This window comes from Coptis chinensis, chromosome 2 (genome assembly GCF_015680905.1).
Source record: "Coptis chinensis isolate HL-2020 chromosome 2, ASM1568090v1, whole genome shotgun sequence".
NCBI classification, from domain to species: Eukaryota; Viridiplantae; Streptophyta; class Magnoliopsida; order Ranunculales; family Ranunculaceae; genus Coptis; species Coptis chinensis.
The window spans coordinates 81,284,777-81,309,190 of record NC_141457.1 but is presented as its reverse complement, the minus strand read 5'-3'; the positions used below and the strand labels follow the sequence as shown (position 1 = coordinate 81,309,190).

Genomic DNA, 24,414 nt, shown 5'->3' with positions numbered 1-24,414 from the left:
TAGTATTTTTTAAACCGCCAGAAAAACTTTTTGGCAACTTCCCGATCCGTTTTAGCAACTTAAAACCTATATAAACTTCATTCATTCTACACTCACAACCCACACTACACCTAACTTCCATCACTCACCTTTCAATCCCACGTTTCCCACGTTTCGCCTCATTTTTCGCTCTTCAAGACCTCGCGGGCCTGCCTGTGAGGAGCACTCACTCCCTACACTTTTGTCAGAGTTTTGTACAGAGCGCACTCGCGCCCAAGGTGAGCACGACTCGCGCTCAAACACTGGAATTCCAAAATCTTCAGAGTGCACTCGCGCCCAAGTAGAGCGCACTCACGCCCTGACTTCCTTGGACCAGAAAAATTCCAGTTTTCTGCGGGTTGTTCCTAGATCATTCGCAGCTATTCCAGAGCGTAATTTTTAGATGACATCTCCTACATTGATTCCGGAACAGTCTTTCAAAGATTTGTTTCAAAGCACTACTTATGGTGCTTGGTTTCGCGAGGCGATCACATACGTTGGCTGGGAACCGCTTATGGTAAGACCTGATGCACTTTATTCTCCAACACTAGCATCTTATTTTTACGATAACTGCATTTTCTTTGAGAGACCAGATGGAGAACAAGTATTCTCCATCAACATTGATAATGAACCAATGGAAATTACCAGGTTCTTGTTAGCATTTGTTCTTGGACTTGCTATGCCTGCTGAAATACAAGACCCATGGTGTTATTGGATAGATAATATGTATGTCTACACTTATGAGTTTTTGCATGAGTCCTATGGGGCAGGCATTTTCCGTATCGAGGACCAAGGGGAATATAACGTCACCTTTGGTAGCCTGTCCATGAACATATGAACTGTTATGTTTTGGATCATGCTAAACATTTTAGGGGAATGTCGTTTTTCTTCTGTGAATGATGCTACTTGCAGCGTCTTCCTTGCTCTAGCCACGGGACGTATGTGTCATGACCTTCCCCAAACCTTGATGTCTAGTTTAGCTCGATCCAATAGCATGAGGCATAAGTACCTTCTTATGCCTGTTCTAATTTCCCGTATTATGCTATGTTTCTTTCCTGTTTTTTGTACACGTTTCACGGATTGGATTCACGATCGACATCGCATCGACCCACCAATAGTATTATTCGATCTTTCCGTGCAATGACTTGGCAAGGGTGGAGGATACAACCTCATCAGGTTGCACCCTACACCCCGTCAGACCAAGTGGCTCTTAATAGGTTAGCAATAATAGATGATAAATGGCGGGAAGCCTGGCAAATTATCATGGCATGGCAGGACGCGAAGGAACCTCACCTCTTTATAGAAGAAGATGATGAGGAAGATGATGAGTAAAGCGGGAGATAAGGTAAGTTTTAATTCTAGTTAGTGCCTGCTTATGTCCCAAGCAATTTCATTCTTGTTAACCCCATAATGGGTAGAACTCGTATAGAGTTGTGTGGCTTTTATTTCCTATATTAGATGCGTTCTAACTTTGTTTTGCGGATGTTCCCGAATTTCACAGCGTTTCAATGGTATTTTTCCTACCCTCTTTATTTAAAATACTTTGAGGACAAAGCATGCTTCTTGTTTGGGGGCATAGAAACACGTGTAATTAAGGCATCTGCTAGGATATAAATATGTATAATATGCATTTGTTTTCTAGTTAAAATTTCAAAAATTCAAAAATATAAATAAATAAGTTCATGCTATACACTTAGGAATATTGGTATTGTTTTCCTTCTCTATGCTCTTAATAATCTAGAAGTCTCACGTAGATTTTGCATTAGAATAATTTTTAGAAACTTAGGTTAATATGTAGGTAATAATCTTTGCATCTATCTATAAATATATTACATGAGTATCGATGATTGTTAGCAGTAAGTTATGAAATCTAGGCTAGAGTACTTATTTTACAAATCCTGTGAGAATATAGCCTAAAGCCTTATATGAGCGAAACATTTGAGAAATGACACAAGGGAGAAGTAAAATCCGGATAGAGATATCACACGTCCACTTGCTTGATCACTAAACCATATCCTAAGCGAGAATTTAAACCCTCTTTGGATCGATATAGCCAAAAATTCAAACCTATGAATTATTTTCCGCTAGTCGCCCCTCTGAGCCTTTCTTTAGCCTTCCATAAACCACAAATCCTTTACCCTGTTACAAAACAAAACAAAATAAAAAAAAATTCAACCTACCCAATTTAGATAAGTCCGAGAATAGAATGAGGAAGAAAAAGAAGAAGAGAAAAACTGTGTAAACAAAAGTTAGTTAATTGCTTCGAAAAATAAAGAAAAAGAAGTTTCCATCCAAAGAAAAAAAAATAAAAATAGAAATAAAATAAAAAAAAAAAAAAAAAAAAAAAAGAATAAAAGGAGTCAAAAGCCAAAGAAAAAGAAAAAAAAATATGGCTAAGGATGGAAACAAAGTGTAGAAGCAAAAGTAGATAACAAGGTTTTCTCCAGTTACATAGTATGAAGACTCTATTATCTTAAACCATCTCCTAATCCCCGCAACACCTAATAAAGACCTCTAGCTCAATTAGGAATAGGTTAGTGTGATAGTAAGTGGCAGATGTGTTGATCGACTCAGGCTTCCTTGTTGTCATTGAGATTGTAAGGTAAAGTGTGCCCACGCATTAATGGAGTAGCTTAAACTTGAGTGGAAAAATCGAGTGTTGTATCTTGACTATTATTGTGAGAACCTACTTAAGGGGCTTATTCGAAGTTTGAGTAGAAATGAACCCGCTAGGCATTTCACAAGATATTACTCATTGTATATATGTTTATTGTAGATGATTGATTATTATGCATATATTAGCTTAGGTTTCGACTTGATTACTCTATATGCATTGCTAGTGAGAGGTATAGTTAATTTAGAGCATGAATAAGGAAACAATAGTTTTATTTCTTAGTCGTTGTAGTATAGATGAAGTTTGTGAGTACCTTCACTGGAAAACTCTCACGAGGTTATAACTCGTCCCACTAGGGAATTCCTAGTGGTTTAAGCGCCTTGTTGCGATATGGTCAATGCAATCACACTCAATAAAGCAGAGTAGTTAGAACTCTATTTTTGGTCACTTATTCTAATTTCTCATCTTTGCTTGAGGACAAGCAAAATGCTGTTTGGGGGTGGTTTGATAAGAGCCCAAAACTGTAGTTTTAACTCTGTAAAAGTCATACTTTTAGACCAATTATGTGAGTAATAATTAAGAGTTAACACGACACGTGTGTTTTTATGCATTTTAGGGCTTCAAAGTCCATTATGTGCAGAAATGTGCCACTTTAGCGAGATAAAGGAGCAAAGGTCGGTTACTAAGGAGTTCCGTGATTAAAGGCCAAGATTCAAGAAGACAAAGCCTTTCTAAAGCCCGGGCCAAAAGCTGAAAAGTCGACGCTGGGCGTAAACAAAGACACAAGTCGTGAGAACTTCCGGGGTCAGATCTTTGGACTCAGACCTCGGAATGGGGCCTACCTTATGTCAAAACGACTGGCTCGGAAGGAGATTTCCTATGGTCTAAGACTTGATCCAATCAGAGGAGCAAAAGTGGACGAAAATTCTGTTGAAGCCAATTGCAGCTGAAGAGGCCTTTTTGGACTGAAAGAATTGGGTTTTGGGCTTGATTCTCTGGCCCAAAACATGGCTCCAAGCCCATGCACGATTTTTGGATCTGAAAGTATAAAAACCAAGGCTTAACTCTTTGTTAATGGTAGATAGTTAGGTTAGAAAATAAACTAGGTTAGGATAAGAAAAGTAGCTAGTTAGACCTAAAACTATAGATAATTATAGATCTAGTTTTCATGTAATAAAATTAAGTTTAGTTTAAATTCAATTCTTGTTTTAGATTAAACTCTTAGAATCATTATTCTTAATTAGTTTGATTAATAAAATATCTAGTTTGTCAATTTCGATTCTTGTCATTTACAATTGTGTAGATCTAATTTCCCTTATTACATAGATAGCTAGACTTAGATTAGTTAGATTATTAATTTAGTATTTGAATCCTTGTTTTATTATTCATTAGATTAATAAAATAGTGTTCTCCATAAGTTAGTTTCATTTACATTAATTGTTTAGTTTCAATTCGCAGATTCAATTAATTGTCATTATTAGTTTAATTCAATTATTGCATTAGGAGTTTTGAATTGAGTTTAAACAAGCAAAGTTTCAATCTTTATATCATGTCTTGTTTGAATTCCTTTAGGAATGATAACGTGATGATTCTCGGCTAAACCCCCATTAGAGGGGGTTGAGAAGCCTTGATGAAAGCTTGATTCCGATTATCGTAGAGTCGTCGTAATTTCCTTTCCACTCTAGAAATGATTAGTTCACCATGAGAATGGGTGTAATCGTTCACATGCTAGTTATGAATTGGTAGAAATGCCATGTGTAATTAGGGATTAGGAGTAACCAGATTGTTCTGCGAGCGATTCAATTCGGATTACCGACGATTCATCGTTAGTAGGATTAAGTCGAGTTAAGGTGGAATCAACCCCCCTCTAACTCCTTATCATAGAATCGACGTAGCATTCCCATAGTTATTCTAATAGTCGACTAGTTGCATCTTGTGGGTAGTTGCATTGTAGTCTAGTTGCCTTTTCATAAATCTCTCATTAGACTTAGAGTATATTACTTATACGTAGAGAACACAGCATGCGGAAGGACTAGGAGTGGAACGAATCATCTACTCCCCTATATCTCATAGGATTGAGAGTAGAATCTTTGATAAAATATAGGCACATAAAATAGTTTAGTTTATTTACGTTTTGAGTTTCATCGTTCATTTCGTAGGTAAACTATCAATTTTATGTTTTATCAATATGTGAGGCAATGCCTCACACGATATTAAATTAATTTTTTATTAGGGGGAGGCTCCACCACAATAGCTTGCTATTGGGGTTCTTGTGTACTATTTGGGCTCGGCGCACCCTACCAAATTAAGTTTAAAATATTGTAGTTAACATGTATAGTAATATACCAATGGACGCAGTCAGTCTACTGAAGTGTTATCCAACCTAAGGTCCCTCATATGCACATGTACCCGCCTTCTCTAAAGTGACTCAAATCGAGTAGACGACTTAGTTCAGGGGACTCAATAGTCGAACAACCACTTAGTCTACTATTTCTGGCTTTTTCCCCTTGTGCTTCCCACATATGGAACTACTCTCTCATCAGGTCGCCCCTCTAAACAGGATACCTAATGAGAAAGGGTTGTGTGAGGTACTAATATACACAACTAATGTATATTATACACGTGTCCAACACAACTCATCAAAGAATACTTCTCCCGACGACCTCATTATGAACTAATAGTCTCTCCATGAGATCGTTGAGCAAGTCGCCCGAATACTCATTCACAAACTGCCATAATGAACTGCTATCACGATGTGCCATCGTAACAGTCAGTAACGGACGAGCCAACTGTCTCCATCAAGTCCAGAACTTCAGCCACGCTCATCAATGCTCCATAAAGTCTCACATTAATACGACCTGACCTGACGGAAGAGAAGACAAAGGATCACCAAGAAGACTATAAAAGCAGACTCCATTCTCTTTTCAAAGAGAAGGGAGGAACTTTATCCATGGAGGCTGGATCCATTCCATCTGCTCACCCCAAATCGACTCCATCCGCTGGGGCTGGATCGACTCCCTCCGAGAGATCACCAAATCTACTCCATCTTCCCCCTAGGCTCTCCAGAAGAGACCTCTCTATCTACCACACCAGATCTAATCACACCAAATCATGAACTACGTCTGACTTGATTCAAGTTCCACAGGGAAAACCTGATACGTAGGTAGTTCGTCCGTAACGAACTCAGTCATATCTACAATCTTCCTCCAATTTCCCCCAAATCTATACATATGTAAGGTTAGACCAAACTTAACCTTTAGATTGGCGCCGTCTGTGGTCCGATCTCTTGAGAAAAACCACATTCTTCAAATCAGTTTCCCTCAAGCCCACGAAGCGTGGAAAACTTACAGGAGCAAGTCAAGAACCTGGTCAGCCAGCTTGGGAAAATGAACGAGAGCATTACTTTCCTCCAGCAGAAGAACCTAATGCTGAAAAACCAGGTCGCAGCCCAGAGTTCAAATGGTATCACAACTGAGGACGATATTAACGAGGTGAATGAACGGATCAACGAGCTGTCCAAGCGAATCGACTAGAGCACCGTCAAGCGCAACGCTACACAGATCGTACAGAAGATGTTGAAGACGTATCGGGCTTAACTTTTCACAACCGAGCTCGCTCCTTGTCAGACCGTCTACAACACGAACTAGGGGCTAGCTTCAAAGAATGCAAACGAGATCAACTCAAAATCAAGGACGCTCAACACGAATCATACACTAGGGGCTTCGCCAAAGAACAGTCGCTCTGACATGAGCACCTCACTAATCCAGAGGTATCTACTACCATTAGCCTGTATTAACAACTACATGCTAGTTCACATTTTTGCAGATCAACTAAAACGCCATGCTAACGACATACAAAAGATCTAATCAAATTCAACAGTCGTCACATCAACTATGGAATGACCACTCAGTCTACTGAAATGCCACCCAATTTACAGATTGTTCACAAGAGTTTCGCCAACAAAGGACCTATACTTTTAGGACCATTTCAGGATCGAGCTATTATGGTATCATACCAATGAACGACCTCATCTAGGAGCAACTCATCACGTACTTGTCTCATGAGCTCACTCTAAAATGACTCAAGCCGAGTGGACGACCTCGTCCATGACCTACTCATCATATACTCGCCTCACGAGCTCACTTTAAAGTGACTCCAGTCGAGTAAATAGTCTCGCGAACTGGGGACCTATACTTTTAGGACCAGTTCAGGATTGAGCTATCATGGTATCATACCAATGGACGACCTAGTCTAGGAGCAGCTAAACAGGTACTCGCCTCATGAGCTCACTCTAAAGTGACTCCAGTAGGGTAAATAGTCTCGCCAACTGGGGACCTATACTTATAGGACCAGTTCAAGATTGAGCTATCATAGTATCATACCAATAAACAACCTCGTCCAGGAGCAACTAAACATGTACTCGCCTCACGAGCTCACTCCAAAGTGACTTAAGCTGGGTGGACGACCTCGTCTACAATCAACTCTACATGAACTCGCCTCATGAGCTCACTCCAAAGTGACTCAAGCCGGGTGGACGACCTCGTCCAGGATCAACTCCACACGTACTCACCTCACGAGCTCACTCCAAAGTGACTCAAGCCGGGTGGATGACCTCGTCCAAGGGAAACTCAACGTTGGAATGGCCACTCAGTCTACTGAAGCGCCACCCAACCTATAGATCGGTCACTCATATGCAGGACGATCTAAAGCTAGGAGCAACTCAACATGTACCTACCCTACGAGCTCACTCGAAAGTGACTCAAGTCGAGTAGACGACCTTGTCCAGGAGTGACTCAACAGTTGAACAACCACTTTCAGTCTACTGCAGCGCCGAAATATGAATTACGTCTGACTTGATTCGGCTCCCAGGTGTGCTTCCCACGTATGGAACTACTCTCTCATCAGGTCGCCCCTTTTAACAGGATAACCTAATGAGAAGGGGCTGTGTGAGGGACTAATATACACAACCAATGTATATTATACACGTATCCAACACAACTTATCAGAGAACACTTCTCCAGATGAACTCATTACGAACTCATAGCGAACTAATAGTCTCTCCATGAGATTGCCGAGTAGGTCGCCCGAATACTCATTCACGAATTGCCATCACGATGCGCCATCGTAACAGTTAGTAACGGATGAGTCAGCTGTCTCCATCAAGTCTAGAACTTCAACCATGCTCATCAATACTTCGCCATCAATGCTCCATAAAGTCTCACATTAATACGACCTGACCTGACGGAAGAGAAGACAAAGGATCACCTAGAAGACTATAAAAGCAGACTCCATTCTCCTTCCAAAGAGAGGGGAGGAACTCTATCCATGGAGGCTGGATCCATCCCATCCGCTCACCCCAAATCGACTCCATCCGATGGGGCTGGATCGACTCCCTCTGAGAGATCACCAAATCTACTCCATCTTCTCCCTAGGCTCTCCAAAAGAGACCTCTCTATCTACCACACCAGATCTAATCACACCAAATCATGAACTACGTTTGACTTGATTTAGGTTCCTTAGGGAGAACCTGATATGTAGGTAGTTCATCTAGAATGAACTCAGTCATATCCATAATCTTTCCCCAATTTCCCCCAAATCTATATATCTATAAGGTTAGACCAAACTTAACCTTTACACATGTCATAAGTCTTAAAAAACAAAAAATGAAAAAAATTGACTTTTTTAATATTATTTTGATTTATTTTTTATTTTTTTGGGTCAAAATCCGCGTCCGGACCATGTTGAACACATCCAACGCGCGTATATGCAACGTCCGTGTCCGCGTCCACATCCGACGCATGTCCAACACAGACACAACCCATTAGTAGGTGCGTCAGTGCTTTAGAGCTCATAAGATTTAGATTAGTATGGAGTCGGCTTTAAAAAAAATGACAAATCCGTGTTTGAACTATCTGTTACTAGCTAGTCCATATTGAACTTGACCACCACTGATGGCCCAGAACAATGGTAGTGCACACCATGCGCTGCTCTAACCATTGATTTTAGACCATGACATATTGTCATCATAATCATTTTAACGATGTTGCCTTTGGTTCCTTATATAAAGGACATTCATGCATAGCTTCAGTCAAGTACTCAAGTCTTACAAAGACTTGAGAGTAGATACCATTAATTAATTGATTCCTCCGTGGGGAGGGAGGTAATGGAATTTACAAAGATTCAAGCAGAAATAACACTCCGACCATTTGAGCTTTTGGACATTGATGACTTCATTGATTGGGCTGGAAACAATGAGGTCACAAAATATTGTAGATTGAACACTTACACCTCTAAGGAAGAAGCAGTGAACTTCTTGAAGGAGGTCATCGGTTCACACCCTTTGGTATAGAGCAATTTGTGTTGATAACCGATCTATTGGGTCTATCTTCGTCATGCCAGGTATGGATAAGGATCAATGAAGAGGAGAGATTGGTTATGCATTGAGTTCTAAATACTGGAGTCTAGGCATTGCAACAGTAGATGTCAAGATGGTTATGTCTTGTGTATTGAAAGACATGTCATATCTGGATAGGATTGATGGGTTGGTTTTTGCAGAAAATAAGGCATCGCAGAGGGTGTTAGAGAAGGCCGGATTCCTTAGGGAAGGGCTATTGAGGAAGTATTTCTTTGTCAAGGGAAAGAACAGAGATATTGTTGTGTTTAGTGTAGTTGTATCTACTTGTCCCATAGAAATGGAGAATTAGTGAATGAATAAACCTGTAACTCTGTAATAATACTCAGTGTTCTATTGTTAACTTTTTGAACAAAACTTGATTTTTAATCATAACTAGCTTATGAATACTTTTGATTTACAAACAGAAAAAGTAAGAGTGTTCTTTGATACTAAGCATCACTACAACATAAAAGACATTTAAAATCACTCCATAAGTGATATAAAAAATATACGACGTCACTTTTGCAAGTGATGTAACTGGTGGTGACGTGAAAAGTCAAGGTTTTCCACATCACTTTTTAAACAATGTCCACAAGTGATGTTACTTTACATCACTTTTTAATTGATGTCCACAAGTGATGTTATAACTTTGCATCACTTTTTAATCGATGTCCACAAGTGATGTTATAACGTTTAACATCACTTTTTAAATGAAATCAATAAGGCCGATTAACATCACTTAGGAAGTCACGTTTCATTCAAATTCCAAATTACTTGTAAAGTGATGTGAAATAACTCTATAAATCACTTTAAAAGTGATGTCCCATTTATCAAAAAAAAAAAAAAAAAAAAAATTGTCAATACCATCCCAATATAATACCATTTTCCTGATCATTTATCATCAAATAAAGATAAAACGTAACTTAAAATCATATTCATCACACAAATATCATCTCCAATTACAAATATTACACTATATACAAAAAATTGTAATGAGCCAACATATACCAACAAAATCTAATTTGCAGTATCGAAATAAGCAAAAGAGAACCACAGTCACCCAACCAAGAACCTATCACAGCCTAGCTTGATGCAATCAATTTAATCTAAGAACCTATCACAGCCTAACAAATCACTCTGTTTTCTTTTTTATGCAGTATGAAACATTGTACTAGAAAATCAATGCAAATTTTATAAAAGGAAAATAAACCTTAAACCCTAAACCCTAAAATAAACAGACGGAACATCCGCATAATATTGTACCTGAATGACAAAGGAAGTTCTACAGAAGATCAGGTCCATCCCTGTGCCAAAAGCTGGTTGAGGTTGACTTACAATAAAAACGTTGTCGTCTATTTTTCTACATCACTAGCGGAGTAATCTAAAACTTGTGTCTGCCCAGAAAAAAATATTTAAATAGCTGTTAATGATTTGGGCAGTAACACCAATAGCATGTAAGTTGCACCAGTGCTTCAGGAAGTGTAAGAGAGCACCTCTTCATTACCTATCAACATGCTCAAAGACGGCATCTAAAATCCTATACAAGTCCTTGAATACAAACAGGATAACCATTACCTTGATTTTGCCATCAAGCTGTCCATCAAGTGCAATAAACTGCACAATGTGGGGCCTAAAATCCTCCACGGATCCTTCCTCTACTGTTATCAAGAAGGTGTGTTCTTTGCATAGCTCCCTCACAAGCTTGATATCAAGGGGCTTGCAAAATCTTGCATCTGCAACAGTTACATGAATGTCAAGGCTGGCAAGAAGATATCGAGCCCTAAGGCAGTTTTGAACCATCACCCCATACCCAAGCAGAGCAACATCTTTACCCTCTACAAGAACCCTGCCTTTTCCAATCTGGCAACCAGTAGAACCAGTGTCATGAGCTATGCCAAAGATATTTCAGCTGTAAGTTCACATGCTGACATGTCCACACAAACAGACGTGTGTTCTGGAAGTCCATACATGAAAGACATTGTATAGTAATTACCTCCAGGGGTATTCCATTGCATTAAAAGTTATTCATCCCACCAACGACACCTCTTGGATAGCGGAAGCAAATGGGTCTATCATCTACATGGGCAGCAGTCACCACCATGTTTACAAGCTCAACATCATCCGCTGGAGCCATGACAATCATGTTTGGCAAGCATGACATGAATGTGATATCAAATGCCCCACCAAGCATGGGACCATCAGATCCAACCAGTCCAGCACTTGAAATTGCAAACCGCACTGGTACCTTTTGCCGATCCACGTCATGGACAACCTAAGACCACAACAAAAAGTTGAGGGAGGGAGAGAGAGTGTTACTTCCAACTAGAAGATTTTAAAAATATAGAACGGAGGAAATCAAGAAGTAACCATGCATTTTATATATATTCTATGCAAGAAATACTTGTGTATCCATTTGGGATATTAAAGCAAATATGTTAAAGCACTAGAATATGAGGCATCATGATATTGATGTAGTGGATCCAATATGTGAAACTATCCAATATTTGTGCATGGAACTGTTCGATCAGTATGGTACAAATTCTACTTGCATATGAAAAGGAAAGTGGAATTTGGCTATTTTTTGTTGGCATAGAAATATCACATTATTACTTTTAGGATATTTGATTTATTTCACGACAGAAGTTACTTTATCCCTAATCATGACTTCTTTATCCCCCACCATAAGTATTTAATGAGAAAAAAAATTCATAGAGAAGGCAAAGTTATATTTTCTTGCCTACAAGCTCGAAAATATTCCTGCTGTTCCAAGTAGATTAAGTAGAACCAGTAGTTTAGCATAGATATAACATTGCAGATGTCATCGGAAGTCTCTAATTAATCAAACACATGCTCAAGTTTAGAATAATAAGAAGGATAACCTAATCATAAGCTCTCTGTAGAAATGTGGATGGAACAACACGTAAGCGGCTTGAGTCCCCACAAGCCAAACCCAGCAACAAAAGTCATGCATGTTGCTCGGCCATCCCCACAAAAAACACATGCGGGAAGCTTGCATGAAATAATTGAAGTGATGGATCCATTTCCATGCCCGCATGAACAACGACAAGTTCTTTGTCCCTCTTGCACAACAGAAATGGCATGAGATTGAACCGGCTCAATCCATAAATTCGTGATGAAAAACCACTCCAATATGCTCTAAGGAAAACCGAGAAAGAGTACCTTAGCAGCCTCTCTAAACTTTTCGAAAGGATTTTTTGGATTGGAGCTTGCTAAGAGTAGTAGATAAGCACTGATTGTTGTCTTGGAGCCCTCTTCTAGCTTTGGGTGTAAAGAGTGTCGGCTGTCATTTAAGATCACTACCATATTGGAAATCCAAGTATTCAGCATTGCTCATTGACTCATTCCTTTCTTAAAGAACCACTCCATATAAGTCGCATTAACAGTTCCATCACGCGGACAAGGCGTTCGTTCTCACGAAGCTCGTCAAAGAGCTCGTTCGCTCTCTCCAAATTACCCAACTCAAGGAACCCAGAAATGAGATTATTATAAACAAGGGAGTCAGTTCCATGACCCTTATTGAGCATTTCTCTAAAAAGGTTCATAGCATCAAAAATCCTATCCGCCTCAACAAGCCCTTTTGTCAAATGGCGATAAGTAACTGACGGGGGACCAAAGGGGGCATTAGCAAGAATATGAGCATAGACATCGAGAGCAACATCGACTCGACCAGCATCATAATGGGTATTAATTAGAACATTATAAGAAACAATATTAGGAACTATATTGGACTGATTAAAGAAAAATTGGAATAGACTAATTGCCTCTTCATACCGAGCAGCGTGATACATTGAAGCCATGATAGCATTACAAGTGAATACAGTAGGGCGAGTGTTGGAAAAAATAGCATGTCTAGCACGTATTTTGCAGGGGTTTCCAGAGATTCTGCAAGGAATTCCATTGGATCCATACACAAAAAGATACTCACCACCTTTTGACGAGTTTGAGGTCGACTGTTGTGTTCTACCTCAACGTGCAACAATAGTATTTCTTGCAATTTCAGGACCCTCCATTTTCATTGTAACATCTGGACAAGGGACAATGCAAACGGAATCATCCAGCAACGAAGAATTAAAAGAGGGCAGTGTTATCTTTGTTCCCGCTAACACCCAGATAACCATAGCTTGTATATCTGACCTACAGTTGTATAGATCTGGCATAAATAGCAAGTTCTTGTGAAATGAGAAGCACCATTGTAGTTTTGTATCTTATAAAGTTGGTGTTGTTTCTTACTCTCTATGTATCTGCCTCTTATGTATCACCTTGTAAAAGTATCAATCACATATACTACTAGAAAAACATTTTACCCAGAATACCATACTACTAAGAATAAAGATTACATCGAAAGAGTTTCATACTTGTCTTGTAGTAATATCTTCTCTTCATTTGATCTTCTCCCAACTTCTCAAGTTATCTAGTGGTAACAAATAGTAGGCAAAAGGGAATTCACAGCATGTCACCAGCACGTATTAAAGACTGGACTCTATTGTGAAGACTAAGACGAGCACCAGTGAGTGCAGAAGTGGAGTCGGGTAAACGAGGGGCATTTGGATCTGGGCATGGGCGTGGGGCAGATGGGTCGCGACGAAGAGCATGGAGTGGGGGTGGGTTTGATACGGTTACGACGCTTGCGTCTACGACGCTCTATTGGGGCTTCTTCGGCGGAAGAGTATGCAAATGAACGCGTAAAAGTGGCAGTGATGGAGGCTAGGGTGGTATTTTGTGTGGGTTTGGAGAGAGGTGATGATCTTCGAAGTAGGGATTGGAGACGGTAAATAGTCATGGTGATTTGCAAAAAAACATAGGGTTGGGTTTGGAAGCGAGAGCGAAGAGTAGTGGTTTAGGGCTTTAGAAGGGTTTTTCCTCCTTTGCTGAACTTGAACTAGTACAACAACAATTTCGTCAAATACCGGAATTTAGGATTTTTCGGTTAACATTTCTTGAAATTTCAAAAATTCAAAGAAAAAATTCCTAAATGTTTTTTTTTCGCTACAACACACACACACACACACACACACATATATATATATATTATAGAATTAAAGGGATACACTGAAAGTCTGTGCAACATTTTGGAAGAGTACTCATGTCAGACAAGTTATAAGCCCATTTAGCTAGATCATGAGCCTCACCATTAAAACATCAAATTCGCGGTTTTTATTTCTAATTTTCGTTTAAGGCTAGTCGAGCAAATGGCTGGTTAATTTCTATTTAAATTAATTTTTCGATGGTCTTTCGATTCTAACTAGGGAAACCAAAATATATTCAGTAGAAAAAATTGCAGTCTTTTATTTTTTATTTCTCGTTTAAGGGTGGCTAGTCTAGCAAACCAATCACGTGCCTGTTTCATTTCTATTTAACCTAATTTTTTTAGATGATTTTTTCTAACTAATTAACTTAATAATTAATAGGTATATCAATAATAACACTTCTGGAAGTCACATCACAAGTGATTTCGAAAACTTGGCAAAGTCACTCTTAAAGTGATGTTGAATACATAGATATTACATCACTTTATAAGTGACACGGTGAGTGACAACACTTTTAAAATGATGTTGAATACATAGATATTACATCACTTTATAAGTGACACGACGAGTGACGCAACAAGGTGTTACTATATCACTATCACGACATCACTTATTAAAATGATGTTGTACAACTCTACCACATCAGCCTTTCAAATAAGTGATGTTAAAAAAAGATTGTGATAATTATTACATCACATGCTGAGAAAAGTGATGTCATAGTTTTCATATGACATCACTTCGCTGAAAGTGATCTAAAATTAGTGATGTCATATGTCATATTTGTTGTAGTGGCACTTGTAAGCATCACTATACAGTATACTACTACAAGGGAGTAATATCCTCATTAAAGAATATTAAGCACGCGTTAAACATAAGTAGAGATCGCTGCGCAATCAGGACGTCGTCCTCCAAGATCGACTCGCAAGCAACTCGCTTTATGTAGGTGGTACACTCCAACTCGCTGAAGAACGTTCCAAGAAGACCGAACGACCTAGAGTGGAACGCTTCAGATAAAGACATTTTCCTTAATCCAAGGGTAATTATTACCAAAGTCATATCTGTACTTCCAATTACCGGGAATTATGAACTACTGCACCCACTCCCAATGATCACCTCCTTCCTACCAGAACCAACCTAACACTCATTCGTAATCTCCACCCTACATATGTATAAGGGAGTACACGTGTCTCAAAGATCAACACTCTCTTGTGCCTATAAATACCACCTACATGAACTACGTCAGACCTGATTCTTCTCTGCCCCAAAATCAAGAGAAGATACGTAGGCAGCTCGCTACTTAGCGAACTTGGTTTAATCCAAATCCAATCTCCTTCTTCTTCCACCTGTATATGTAAGGGAAAAACGCTCCTTTACATTGGCGCCGTCTGTGGTCTCGATTACTTGAGATAATAATTTCACACAAATCATCAAAACTCAAAAACGAAAATTCTCAAGTCCACGAAGCATGGCAAGCCTCGAAGCTCAATTTCAAAGCCTTGCGAACCAGTTAGGTTTGACCAATGAAAGCATTTCCTTGCTACGGCAGGAAAATGCCGCTCTTCGTGCACAAGTGGACGCATAATAACAACCAGCTAGGAACGTTGCTGAGAACGGCATCAATGAAGTTAATCAACAAATTAGCGAACTATTGCAAAGAATTGGTCAAAGCGCAGTGAGAAAAGACGCAACCCAGATCGTCCAGAAAATGCTCAAGACGTACCGGGCATCACCATTCACCACAGAGGTACTAAATAAACCCTCTCCTCAAGATTTCGTTCAACCACATTTTTCGATGTACGACGGCAGCATATGCCCTGGGCAACATGTGGCTCGTTATATCCAAAGTTTGGCATTATATAGTGCACCAGAGCTCGATCATCTCCACTGTTGCTTGTTCCCTGCAAGTCTCAAAGATGGAGCACTCGATTGGTTTTTCTCACTCGAGCCAGACTCGATAAAGACCTTCGAGCAACTTACCGATTCATTTGCTAGCCAGTATGTGCATAACGAACGAAAGAAAGCTGATCTAGACTCGTTGTTCCAGCTCTCACTTGGCGAAGACGAAACAATTCGTGAATTTTTAGGTCGGTTCAAAGCCGAACTACTGTGCATGGAAGCAGGATTGAAAGAGTCTTTTGCCACCTTGGCATTTTACAATGCTTGTCGTGTGCGCAACACGACACTCGCCAGATCGCTGATGAAAGAGTGTCCTGAGACTTTATCCGAGCTATACGCTCGAGTCGACAAGTATATAAAGTTGCAAGAAGGCCTGAAGCGTCAAAGCCTACCAGAAGAAGAAGAGGTGGCAGCAATATCAGATGACCCCCCAATCTCCAAAAAGCGCCCCCGACAGCAAGAGAGGCAGCCGTGTGACAGATTGAATAACAACCACGAGCTCACCATCCTGACACGCTCGCCCAGTTACATCCTAGAAAAGATCAAGCGAGCTTCATATTTCCGACCTGATGTGTGGCAACCAGTGGACCGACCTAACAAACCAGATCGCGCGATTTCACCGGTTTAAATGTCACGAGACTGATGCATGCTGGGGGCTAAAGCACTACCTCCAAGATCTCATCGAAGCAGGGCATATCAAACAGTACACTAACATAGCCGACGGCGACTTACCCCATAAACTCATGGCTCGCCGAGTGCGCAGTAGATCCCCACCTCGCCAGAACCATCACAAGGTTCAAGCTCGCTCCCGCAGCAGAGGACGTCCCCGAGACCGTGACCGTTCTCGCCATGAACGCCGACAGACATTCATCAGATCGCGACAACGCCAGAACTATTCATATGATCACTTTCCCAGATGATTCTGTGACATCTTCCAGAGAGAAACGCAGGCGTGTCGGCACCCTTCAAGAAATATATCATTTTTCTTCGCAAGCCTCACACGCTCAGCGAAGTTCAGGTCGCAACACAGGGGATATTACGTTTACCGAGGCCGACCTCAACAAGATTTGCCTCCCACACAACAATGCACTTGTTGTCCATGTCAAGATCAGCGACTGGACAATCAAAAGCGTCCTGATAGACCCTGGCAGTTCGTGCGACATCCTGTTCTATCATACAATTCAAGAAATAAACTTACCTAAGTCAGTCTTTATAGATCTGATCGCTCCTCTTTATGGATTTAATGGCTCCAGGGCCGACCCAAATGGCAATATCATATTCCCAATTTCAGTGGGATCTAGAGAGGACAAAGTCAGCTTCAATACACGCTTTAGCGTTCTAGACATCAAGTCGTCCTATAATACTATCCTAGGGCAGTGCTAGATTCACCAAATGCAAGCTATACCATCCACGCTGCATCAAGTTCTCCGCTTCCCAGGACCAAGAGGCATGATGGAGCTTCAAAGCAATCAACTTGAAGCTTATCATTGTAATCAAATCCTTTCTGCAAACAAAACCGCTGACCTGTATGCTCACACAAGGAACGAGCCCACCAGTTATACAATGGCCAAAGACCTAGTCGCTGAGGTCAGAGCCAAAGCATCAAAGCAGCACGCTGGGGGATCCAACAAGAAGGTTCAGTCGTCTATTTTGACTCCAGAAGTTAATCCAGTCATTGTCGCTCCACCAGGTCGGATCCCCGAAGTCACATCAGTTGTTGTCAATCCAGCAGTGAAGACCCCAGAAGTCACATCCGCCATTGTTGTTCCACCAGTTAGCACATCAGAAATCGCGCCGTCATGTGTCGCACAACAAATCTCAATCCCGAAAGTCACTCCAGAATCTGTTGCCATAACCACAGAGGCCATTCCAGCCCCTGTTGTCGTCGCCACAGATATCGCTCCAGCTCGTGCGACCAATTCCACTCTCCCTCAGATCGATAAAGTATCCCCATCTGAGGACGCATCCGTACCAAAGACAACATCTCAACAGGTAGACAAAGAGCGAGTGAACCTAGGAACCGAAGATGATCCCAAATTCGTATATGTAGGGGCTAACCTTGACCCCACATTCAAGGCCCAGCTTGTAAACTTTTTGGCCATGAATAAAGATGTTTTCGCTTGGCCATATGTCGATGTGCCTGGAATAGATCCTAATGTTGCATGTCATAGACTAAATGTGAACCCTAATGCCAGACCAGTTCGCCAACGACCTAGACGACTCTCTCTGTGATTCCAGAAAGCCATCAATGATGAAGTCAAAAAACTTAAGCAAGTCGGGTTCATTAGAAAAGTAGACTACCCGGACTGGATCGCTAACATCGTCGCAGTTCCAAAAAAGAACGGGACAGTTCGTCTTTGCGTCGACTTCACGAACGTTAATCAAGAAACGCCAAAGGATAGCTTCCCCCTACCTCGCATAGACCGACTTGTCGATCAAACGTGTGGCCATGAGCTCCTCTCTTTCATGGACGCGTACAGTGGATACAACCAAATCCCACTCACTGAAGAGGATCAAGAAAAAACATCATTCATCACGCGAACAAAGGAATCTATTGTTACAACGCGTCCTCCCCCCGGACTTAAGAAGCGGCGCGAAGCGTACTAAGCGTCTCGTCCCTGACATGTTCCAGGACATGTTAGGTGACACCATAGAAGTATACATTGACGACATGGTCGTCAAAAGCAAGAAACCGGAGGACCACCTCACTCATCTCGAGAAAGCGTTCTCCAGGTTGTGCCAAACTTGAATGAAGCTTAATCCTGAGAAGTGTCACTTTGGGGCATCCTCTGGGAAGTTCCTTGGATACCAAGTATCATAAAGAGGGATTGAAGCTAATCCAGACCAAATCCGAGCGTTCTTGGACATGCCTGATCCCCAAACAAAGAAGCAAATCCAGAAGTTGTCTGGAATGGTCGCAGCACTTAACCGATTTATATCAAGGGCATCAGACAAGTGTCGACCTTTCTTGCAACTTCTTAAAAAGGGTGAGCAATTTTCGTGGAACGACCAGTGCCACCAAGCGTTCTCCACCCTCAAAGAGTATTTGACTACACCCCCCATCCTGGCCAAGCCTAAGGATGGCGAAATGTTGGGGCTATATTTGGCGGTATCAGACTTTGTCATTAGCTCGGTTCTTTTCAAAGAAGAAAACAACTCCGAGAAACCGATCTACTTTACAAGTAAAACCCTCACTCCAGCTGAGAAGAATTATTCATACATTGAAATAGCAGTACTCGCATTGTTATACTCGGCAAGAAAATTCAAGCCCTATTTTCAAGCACATCCAATCAAGATTCTCACAGACCTACCTTTGAAGAAAATTCTTCACAAAGAAAACAAGATAACTCGCATGGCAGTATGGGCCGAAGAGCTCGGAGAGCAACACATGGAGTTCGTCCCTCGCACTTCACAGAAAGGACAGGTTGTGGCTGATTTCCTAGCAGATTTCCCTGTCGATGACCCAAATTGGGAACCAGAAGCAGAGGTCGTGCCCACAAAGGAAGCCACCAAATCAATATGGTCTCTTTTTGTCGACGGTTCTAGTAATCCTGGAGGAAGTGGGGTCGGCATTGTCTTAGCATCCCCAGAGGGAGCCATAGTCGAGAAATTAGTTCACATTGACTTCGCGACCTCTAACAATGAAGTCAAGTACGAAGCGTTAATAATGGGACTTTGCATGGCGATGCAGCTTAGTGTCAAGGAGCTTCAGGTCTTTAGTGACTCGCAACTAGTTGTTCGCCAGATTGCAAAAAAATACACTACCCATGAAGGTAACCTCGCTAAATACCTTCAAGTCGTTAATCAGTTACTTCCTTCTTTCAAAAAAGTCACGGTACACCATTTCCTGCGTGACGAGAACCGTCACGCAAACAGTTTAGCTTATTTGGCCACTCAAACACCGGACTGCGCCCCTAGACAATTACTCATTGAAGTAGTTGACCGACCTGCTTATCAAGTAGACTAGGTATTAGAAATCAGCGACCTATGCCCGCTCTCTGCCAATCAGATGAGCCAAACATGGATGTAGCCCATCATTGAATACATCCAACACGGCACGCTCCCAGACGAGCGTATCAAGGCCAAGCAAATCCCATATCAAGCGCGCCGTTACTGCGTGCTGAATAACAAGTTGTTCAGAAAGTCCGCTGGCGGCCCTCACTTGTGACGCGTAAGCCCAGAACAAGGCCAACTAATTTTTGCGGAGATTCATGAAAAAGAGTGTGGAAACCATTCTGGAGGTCGCTCTTTGGCTCACAAAGCGATCTCCCAGGGATACTTTTGGCCTCGCATGCAGATCGACACCAAAGCATATGTACTCAAGTGCGTCAAATGCCAGACCTTTGGCCACAACATCATACAGCCAGCTCAAGAGTTGATTAGCATTGCGAGCCCTTGGCCATTTCATATGTGGGGCATGGACATCATGAGACCATTCATCCCACAGAAAAGTACTGGATTCCATTTCGTCTTAGCTGCAACTGACTATTTCACTAAATGGGTCGAAGCTATTCCACTAGCAAATGTCAAAGAATCACATGTCAGAAACTTCATCTTGACTCATATCATCACCAGATTTGGTTTACCGCACACACTGGTGATGGACAACGGCTCACAGTTCAAGGGCAAAACGGTCAAAGAATCTCTGGCCAAGTGGAAAATAGTTCATGCATTTTCTACTCCCCAGTACGCACAAAGTAATGGTCAAGCTGAGGCGAGCAACAAGGCAATTTTAGAAAATTTGAAAAAAAAGATTGAGAAGACCAAAAGCCAATGGCCAAACCAGCTAGAAAACATTTTGTAGGCTCACTTCACCACAGCTCGCGCAAGTACAGGTGAATCGCCATTCTCCTTGTGTTACGGCACAGAAGCTGTTATTCTAACCGAGCTGACAGTCACCACTACTCGGTCAGAACTTGTAGAGTCTGGAGACAATGATTCCGTTTTAGCACGAGAGGTCAATCTTCTGGAAGAACGGCACGACCAAGCCGCTATCAAAGTAGCATCCTATCAGCAAATTCTGAAGAAGTCCTACAACAAGCGAGTACATTCTCGATCTTTTCAACCCAGTGATCTCGTTTTTAAAAAGACTCAGGATGACTCCAAATTAGCACCAACTTGGGAAGGCCTATACATAGTGGAACGCGTTGTAGGCAACGGAGCATACTGGATCAAAACTCAAGAAGGAAAATTATTACCAAGACCTTGGAATACTTTTTTGTTGAAGAAGTTTTATCAATAAAATTACGTTGTCGTATACTCCATATTTTCTTTTACTGTAAATTCTAAGTTAATTTACTTCTGTTTATTATTACAATTCACTCCATTTACTCGCAATGGCGAATCTCGCAACACGCTTTCATAAGCCCAAACACTCTCCGTGAGCAGAACGCTCTCAAGAGCTTGCAAGCTCCACAGCCTCTCCGAGTCTCGCTAGTCGAGGACCTATACTTCTAGGATCGACTCAGCAAGAACGCTCTCAGTGAGCAGCACGCTTTCATAAGCCCAAACGCTTTCCGTGAGTAGAACGCTCTCAAGGGCTTACAGGCTCCACATCCTCTCCGAGTCTCCCTAGTCGAAGACCTATACTTCTAGGATCGACTCAGCGAGAACGCTCTCGATGGCAAAGACGCTTTCATAAGCCCAAACGCTCACGTGGCGAGCGTAACGCTCTCAAGAGCTTTACAGCTCGCGGCCTCCTCTCGAAGTCTCGCTAGTCGAGGACCTATACTTCTAGGATCGACTCAGCGAGAACGCTCTCAATGAGCAACACGCTTTCATAAGCCCACACGCTCACAATGAGTAATACGCTTTCTTAAGCCAACACGCTGTCTACAGGCAGAATGCTATCTCCAGCTTACAGGCTCCAACGCCTTACCAACTCACCTAGTGAGAAACCCCTAATATTAAGCTTAGCTCGACGAGAGTACTCCCAATAAGCCTCACAGCAGAGCGCAACAACCACGAAAGAAAGCGGTAACTACAAGCATAACGCTTTCTTAAGATAAACCACAGGTTCCTTGGACATTCCATCCCATACGCATTATAAACAAGAAGCTAGCTATAAACATTCAAGCGGAAACATGCATCCATACACAATCAAGGGGAATACTCAGCCAACGCCAAGACATTAATTTACCGATCTGCTGGGTCTACCCAGGAAATCCAGATCGATACTTCTAACATGTTCACAAAACAACGAACTACCACTCTCGTGGAAACCGGGTTCAAGTATCAAAATGGCGAACTGCTCAGGCAAGCCTGAAGACACAGCTCTATTGTTAACTCTCATATAAGAGAGGTGAACTTACAAAATATTTCTAAAATTCCCATAATTGACAAAGACAAGAAGATTCATCACAATCAAGAATCAGCCACAACATGCTTATCTTTCGGGGCAGCGCTAGTCGAAGGGGTATGCCTGGCAGATCTCAACACCACACGCATACTCGAACCCTGTCCCTCGCTGTCATTCGCCTTCTTCAGTTGGTTATATTTCTCATCCAGCTCAGCGTATTGGACACAGGCAATGGTATACGCCTCTTGTTCCTTGCGCGCCACCCTCTGGCATTATTTGGCATACTCAGTCACTTTAGCCAGCTCCCCTTGCAAATTAGTCATAGCAGTAGCTAGCACAGCGTTCTCGTCAGCAACATCCTCACACTTCTTAGTCATCACCTCCAGTTTCTTCTTGTCGGTTCCCACGCAGCTCGCATACATCGTAGCTCAACGTGTGGATTAGTGTCAGAATCAGCGCGCTGCACAGCATTCTTCAACTTGTCATACCCTGCAAAAAACTGCAAGTACAATTTTAACGACAAAACTGCCCAAGTAAGAGAAACAAAACATCACGCATAAGTATCTCACCAAACAAGCAGCCATGTCCATGGTACTCAATAGCGTGTCCATATCTTCATCCTCTACCTCAGCTTTGTCACCGTCCAACACGATCCCCTTCAGCAGACTGGTTGCTATGGGTGCCGAGTGGAAGCTGCAATTAGAACGTTTTACCGCACGCTTCTTCCCTGTCTTCCCCATGTAGTAGAACTCGCTCCCCACGTCACCGTGACGTGGAGACGAACTCTCACAAGCGACGTGGTGACCTTGCCCCAAGTCGCCACTCCTATCAGCATGTCAATCGATATCATCAACTCATCGAGGCGACCGAAATACAACGCCACCAGTCGAACGACCTGCCTTTTTAGGTCGCTTGTTCCCTTTAGCTTCTACCGCAACAGCTTTCCTTTTCCCCGATCACCATGCACGTGGGGATGGAATTCCATTTCCTCCATTATCAGAGGTGAAGTCTCCCTCAAACTTCCTTCCCCTCTTACATATCTGCGGCACCTGGCCATAGTGTAACCTACGAGCGAGAATGACAATGCACGAGTTACCAACCAAAACAACAGTCTTTGTTCAATCGGGATACCTAAATAAGGAAGACAGTCGTACCTGAAGAAGATGACGCAGTACAGGTTGGGGACGAAGAAAGGCAGTAGTAGGAAGAGCAAAGGGGAGCAAATGCCTTTGCTCTCCAACGAATGATGTTACTTATGGTGTAATAACGTATCTTCCCTAGGCACATCATAATTACATCGAGACGCCTGATAAGCACCCAAAACTGTAATATTAAACCCCGAGAGACATAGCATTTTGGTCGATTATGTGTTTAATAATCATGTAATAATTATATTTTACCACTTTTGCGGGTTTTCGCGAATTAAATGAATGAATATAGTGATAAAACATGCATGAAGTCACGGGGAATACGGGGAATATTTGGAGTCTCCCTTTCGACCCGCGTGAAGCGAAGTTTCCAAGAGACGAGAACCCGATGCGGAGCGGGCCCACATATAAAGAAGGGGAAACTAGGAAGCTCAAATCGGATAAATCTAGGTGCCGGCGTTGGCTAGTGAAGCCGCCAAGTCTGGGGAATCTGAGAATATTTGGAATTCCCACTCAATCCCCGTGAAGCCCAACAAAGCCTGACTAGAGCCAAAGTTTCCAAAAAAACAGAACCAGTGCAGAATGGGCCCACATATAAAGAAGCAGGAAACTTCCGAAGCTCAAATCGGATAAATCTAGGTGCCGACGTTGGCTAGTGAAGCTGCCATAGCGACCCGGGCGACGAACTCTGCGCAAGGACAAAAAGTCGTAAAAACGCCAAAATCGGTGCCGCCACTGGACACACTAAGTGGACCAACTCTGCGGGCCTAGAAGGCATGATGAGTCAGCATAGGCAGGTGGCAAAGGATGGTTTCAAATTTAATACGGTTAAAACAAAACTTTGATTCTCAAAGTTTTGAACTTTTCAATTAGCTAAAAACCAAACCTGATTCGATATTAAGATTTCACGTGAAGGGTCCCGACCTATATATATATGTGAGGGGTCTTCATATATCCTCCTTCAAACATATTAATGCTTTTAGCTTTTAGTGCTTTGT

The 24,414-nt window shown here is 41.8% G+C and overlaps 2 protein-coding genes and 1 pseudogene across 2 annotated transcripts; 2 read left to right on the top strand and 1 right to left on the bottom strand.

The window, feature by feature from the left end:
* The first annotated feature begins 8,795 nt into the window (after positions 1–8,795).
* LOC147518212 (uncharacterized) lies at positions 8,796–9,336 on the top strand. The gene is made up of 2 exons (XM_086593857.1): positions 8,796–8,961; positions 9,098–9,336. The coding sequence occupies exons 1-2, from the start codon at positions 8,796–8,798 to the stop codon at positions 9,334–9,336; spliced, it is 405 nt and encodes a 134-aa protein (XP_086449983.1).
* Positions 9,337–10,526: 1,190 nt separating this feature from the next.
* LOC147518211 (putative 1-deoxy-D-xylulose-5-phosphate synthase, chloroplastic) lies at positions 10,527–12,350 on the bottom strand. Its single transcript, XM_086593855.1, has 3 exons — positions 12,207–12,350; positions 11,065–11,298; positions 10,527–10,886 (listed from the first exon to the last, which is right to left on the bottom strand). The coding sequence occupies exons 1-3, from the start codon at positions 12,348–12,350 to the stop codon at positions 10,527–10,529; spliced, it is 738 nt and encodes a 245-aa protein (XP_086449981.1).
* A 492-nt stretch (positions 12,351–12,842) lies between these two features.
* On the top strand, positions 12,843–13,223 carry LOC147518210 (mannose-6-phosphate isomerase 1 pseudogene; annotated as a pseudogene).
* The last annotated feature ends 11,191 nt before the right edge of the window (positions 13,224–24,414 follow it).

Coding starts and splice junctions, on each gene's coding strand:
- LOC147518212 (XM_086593857.1), top strand. CDS start 8,796: ATGGAATTTACAAAGATTCAAGCAGAAATAACACTCCGACCATTTGAG. Junction 8,962..9,097: donor CTTCTTGAAGGAGGTCATCG/GTTCACACCCTT, acceptor ACTGGAGTCTAG/GCATTGCAACAGTAGATGTC.
- LOC147518211 (XM_086593855.1), bottom strand. CDS start 12,350: ATGGTAGTGATCTTAAATGACAGCCGACACTCTTTACACCCAAAGCTA. Junction 11,299..12,206: donor AGTTTAGAGAGGCTGCTAAG/GTACTCTTTCTC, acceptor TTGTGGTCTTAG/GTTGTCCATGACGTGGATCG. Junction 10,887..11,064: donor TCCGCTATCCAAGAGGTGTC/GTTGGTGGGATG, acceptor ACTGGTTGCCAG/ATTGGAAAAGGCAGGGTTCT.